Source organism: Pecten maximus, chromosome 9 (assembly GCF_902652985.1).
Source record: "Pecten maximus chromosome 9, xPecMax1.1, whole genome shotgun sequence".
In the NCBI taxonomy this organism is placed as follows: Eukaryota; Metazoa; Mollusca; class Bivalvia; order Pectinida; family Pectinidae; genus Pecten; species Pecten maximus.
In genome coordinates, this window is record NC_047023.1 from 44,748,444 (window position 1) to 44,751,599 (window position 3,156).

The 3,156-nt window shown below is 38.5% G+C and overlaps 1 protein-coding gene across 1 annotated transcript; it reads right to left on the reverse strand.

Moving 5' to 3' along the window:
* Positions 1-572: 572 nt before the first annotated feature.
* LOC117335154 (forkhead box protein A4-like) lies at positions 573-2,419 on the reverse strand. Its single transcript, XM_033895112.1, has one exon. It carries the CDS (start codon positions 2,328-2,330, stop codon positions 909-911), a length of 1,422 nt encoding a protein of 473 aa, XP_033751003.1. The 5' UTR covers positions 2,331-2,419; the 3' UTR covers positions 573-908.
* Positions 2,420-3,156: the final 737 nt, after the last annotated feature.

The window sequence follows — 3,156 nt, forward strand, 5'->3', positions numbered from 1 at the left end:
GATCGTATTTTTTTCCAGAGAATAATTTGCAATTTTTGAAATATTGCTTGATTCGGAAAATCTAATGATTCAATAAGCAAATCAATTATTTCTTATTTAATGCTATTAATGATAATTAATCTTCTTAGCGTTTGTCATGAATTTTTAAAATAACATTGCTGCATATTTCTGAATTTTAAATAATATTTACACTTCATGTTTTCATGAGTATCAAATTTGATATCAAATATACCCTATTGTTTCAGAAACATTGTTGTGATAACACGTTGTATTCAAACAAGTTCAAATTCTGTATAAACGCAAGCAAAATTACTTTGGAAATGTGTTTATGATATATATAACCGGAAAACAATTCCTCTCTTCAGAGATGGCGTATTATTGTGTTAATAACTATAGATAAACAAGAGGCATTTTATACAGAATTTGAAACCTAAATTATATACTCACATTTGGCATTACGAACCCGGAAATCTTCATACGGTAGACAATCTGTCACCAACGTGCAGGTATGGTCAAAGTATTTGTAAAAAATCCAGTCATTTTTAAATCATGTTAAAACTCGACAAATTAAGTTTTCTTATTTTTGTAATTTATTCTTTTACGTTGGGTTAGACAGTGTTTTATACCTAAATGAGAGGCATGTTTAAATGTACATTTCACACTGATACAGACATATACGATTCTGGAAACAACATAATTACCCATCCTAGCACCAAGCTTAATATAGATATATGTGGTTCTTTTTATCATTTAACAATATTAAATATTGAACAATTGTCACGACTATTACAGATAACACGTTAATCTTTTAACTTTTCTATCATACCTTCTAATTTTCACTTTCACCATACATGCACAAATGGTCTCTGAGTTCAGTCTCTAGTAAGCACTAGTGATAAAATGTTATGTTATTCATCCGACGAAACTGCCTTTTCCTCCTGATTGTTTGTGGTCAATTGAGCGACAGTTTCCTGCCATTTTTGCGCAGTGTCCATAGTAACATTTGACCTCGGAATTACGAGAGGGTAGTGACCCTTCATACTGACCAAGGGATATGTAGCAAGATAAGGTGAAATTGATCCCCAAGAACACATTCTGGCATTATGGAAAGCGCTCGGTCGGGATGCCATTAGTGAAAAGTTCTTGCACCCATGTTTCCAGACACTGTCATTTCCTCCAGAACTAAAAAGCATGCTTGTTTGTCTTAGCATGTCCTTATCCCCTGCTTGTGTGGCGTCACCATACCTTTCACCAGGGACAGTCGTACCTGTCTCGCGTGCAATGTTTTCCTTGTCAGTATTTCCATCAAAGTTTTCTGTGTTTTGTAATGACAAATCCTTTGGTGATTGATCATTTTCGATGTCCGTATTCTGTAAATTGTCTGTGCCAACATCCAATGGGACATCCTCCTCACTTTCTGATTTCCGTTCCATCGTCCGGAATCTTGTTCCGTCTACGCAGTGCCTTTTAGTATCAACATTATCCGGCGCTAGGAGACTTTCTACGTCAAAAAGTCTTTTCTTTGTTCTTGTTTGTTGGTGAGTATTTATAGTATTTTCAACTACAACCATGTTCATAGAGTTTATAGTGTCCGGATTGTGTACACCAGTATCAGATTTGTCGCTTGTTCCGTCCAAATCCCGTTTATCGTCAGACTCGAGAGTAATGGGGTCAGTTTCGTCCCAAGTTATTGATGTGGATGTCGGCGAGGGACTTGGACTTTCCTCATCATCTGGTACAGAGAGTCCCATATGTTTTCTCACCCTTCTCTGAGCACGCCTTCGACGAAAATCCCCTTTTTGGAAATCTTCGAGATTGGCCGGATGTATTGCCCAGTAGTGGCCTTTTCCGTTAGCACTCCGTCCAGATTTTATAAAACAATCATTCAGTGAGAGATTGTGACGGATACTGTTTCTCCATCCAGGGCCTCTTGTTCGAAAATAAGCATAATTATCCAATATCCATTGGTAGATGTCACTGAGAACCAACTTTTTATCTCTGTGACTTAAAATGGCCATGGCGATAAGTCCGATATAGCTATGGTTAGGTTTGGGTTCCTCGTGAATATAACGCGCCCTTGGATCCTTGTACAGGTATGGGTGCATGTAAGGGTCGGTGCCAGGATGAGCGTGGTAGGGTGTCAAACCCAGGGAGTTTGGATACCCTGCCCTAAGGCCGTATTGTAGCCGGGTACTGTAGTCGTAAAACTGAGCGCGCTGTAGGTCCAGAGCCATCTGAGATACGTTAGAACCAAAAGGCATGTACGGTGTTGGGTTGGGTACCTTTAGTCCATAAGGTATCAACACAGCACTAGGGTTAGTGTTACACATGTTACCGCTTCAAGTAATGTTTGCTCCTAAATACGTTTCGTCAGTTTGCCTTGTGTGACAAATTTGCCTTTCTTAGACTGAACATAGAATATAAACTTTATACACCCCATTTTCTGAATTATCCACAGCGATTGCTGAACTCCGGGCAATCTCATTGGCCATTGCCTCATGCATATTAATGAGCCATGTTGCCAGTAAACATATCTTCGCCGCTGTTCTCGTTCCCAGTGTTTGCGCCAATCATATGTGCTCTAACCCTGTGATTTGCCCATAATTAGACTCGACACTGTATTTCCCCTTCAACTCGCGATCAGCACCCACTATACATTGTCACAGCTCAGTGCCTGCCCTCGGGAGACTTGTGTGAAGAGAGCAATACAAAGCCTTACATCCCTAGCTACTCAATTCAATTAGGCATTTAATCTTTCGCGTAAGAGGAATGAGAAAAGCGGTTTGAAAATAGATAAGAAAGAAAATGATCATGTTCCGATGAATAGAAATATCTTATCAACAAACAGATCGGTGATGTGATGAAAAGGAAAGAAGAAAGGAATAGCCTTGTTTATTTTTGACGCTTGTTTTTAAATTACTACAGGTGAAGTGCCGTGTTGTATATGAATACAAAATTTATTTGATACGATTTTAATTAATAGTATTTAAAGATTACAACATGGATTAAATTGGCACTTCTTTTCATCCCGATATTCTAAAGGCACGTGTTAGCTTGGAGGCTTCTGCAAGCGACAGTACGGGATTCTTAAGAACAGCGCGACTGTTGATTGTGCTGTTTCTATGTTAAATTAACAGATTTTATTTAGAGGAATCT

Coding starts and splice junctions, on each gene's coding strand:
- LOC117335154 (XM_033895112.1), bottom strand. CDS start 2,330: ATGTGTAACACTAACCCTAGTGCTGTGTTGATACCTTATGGACTAAAG.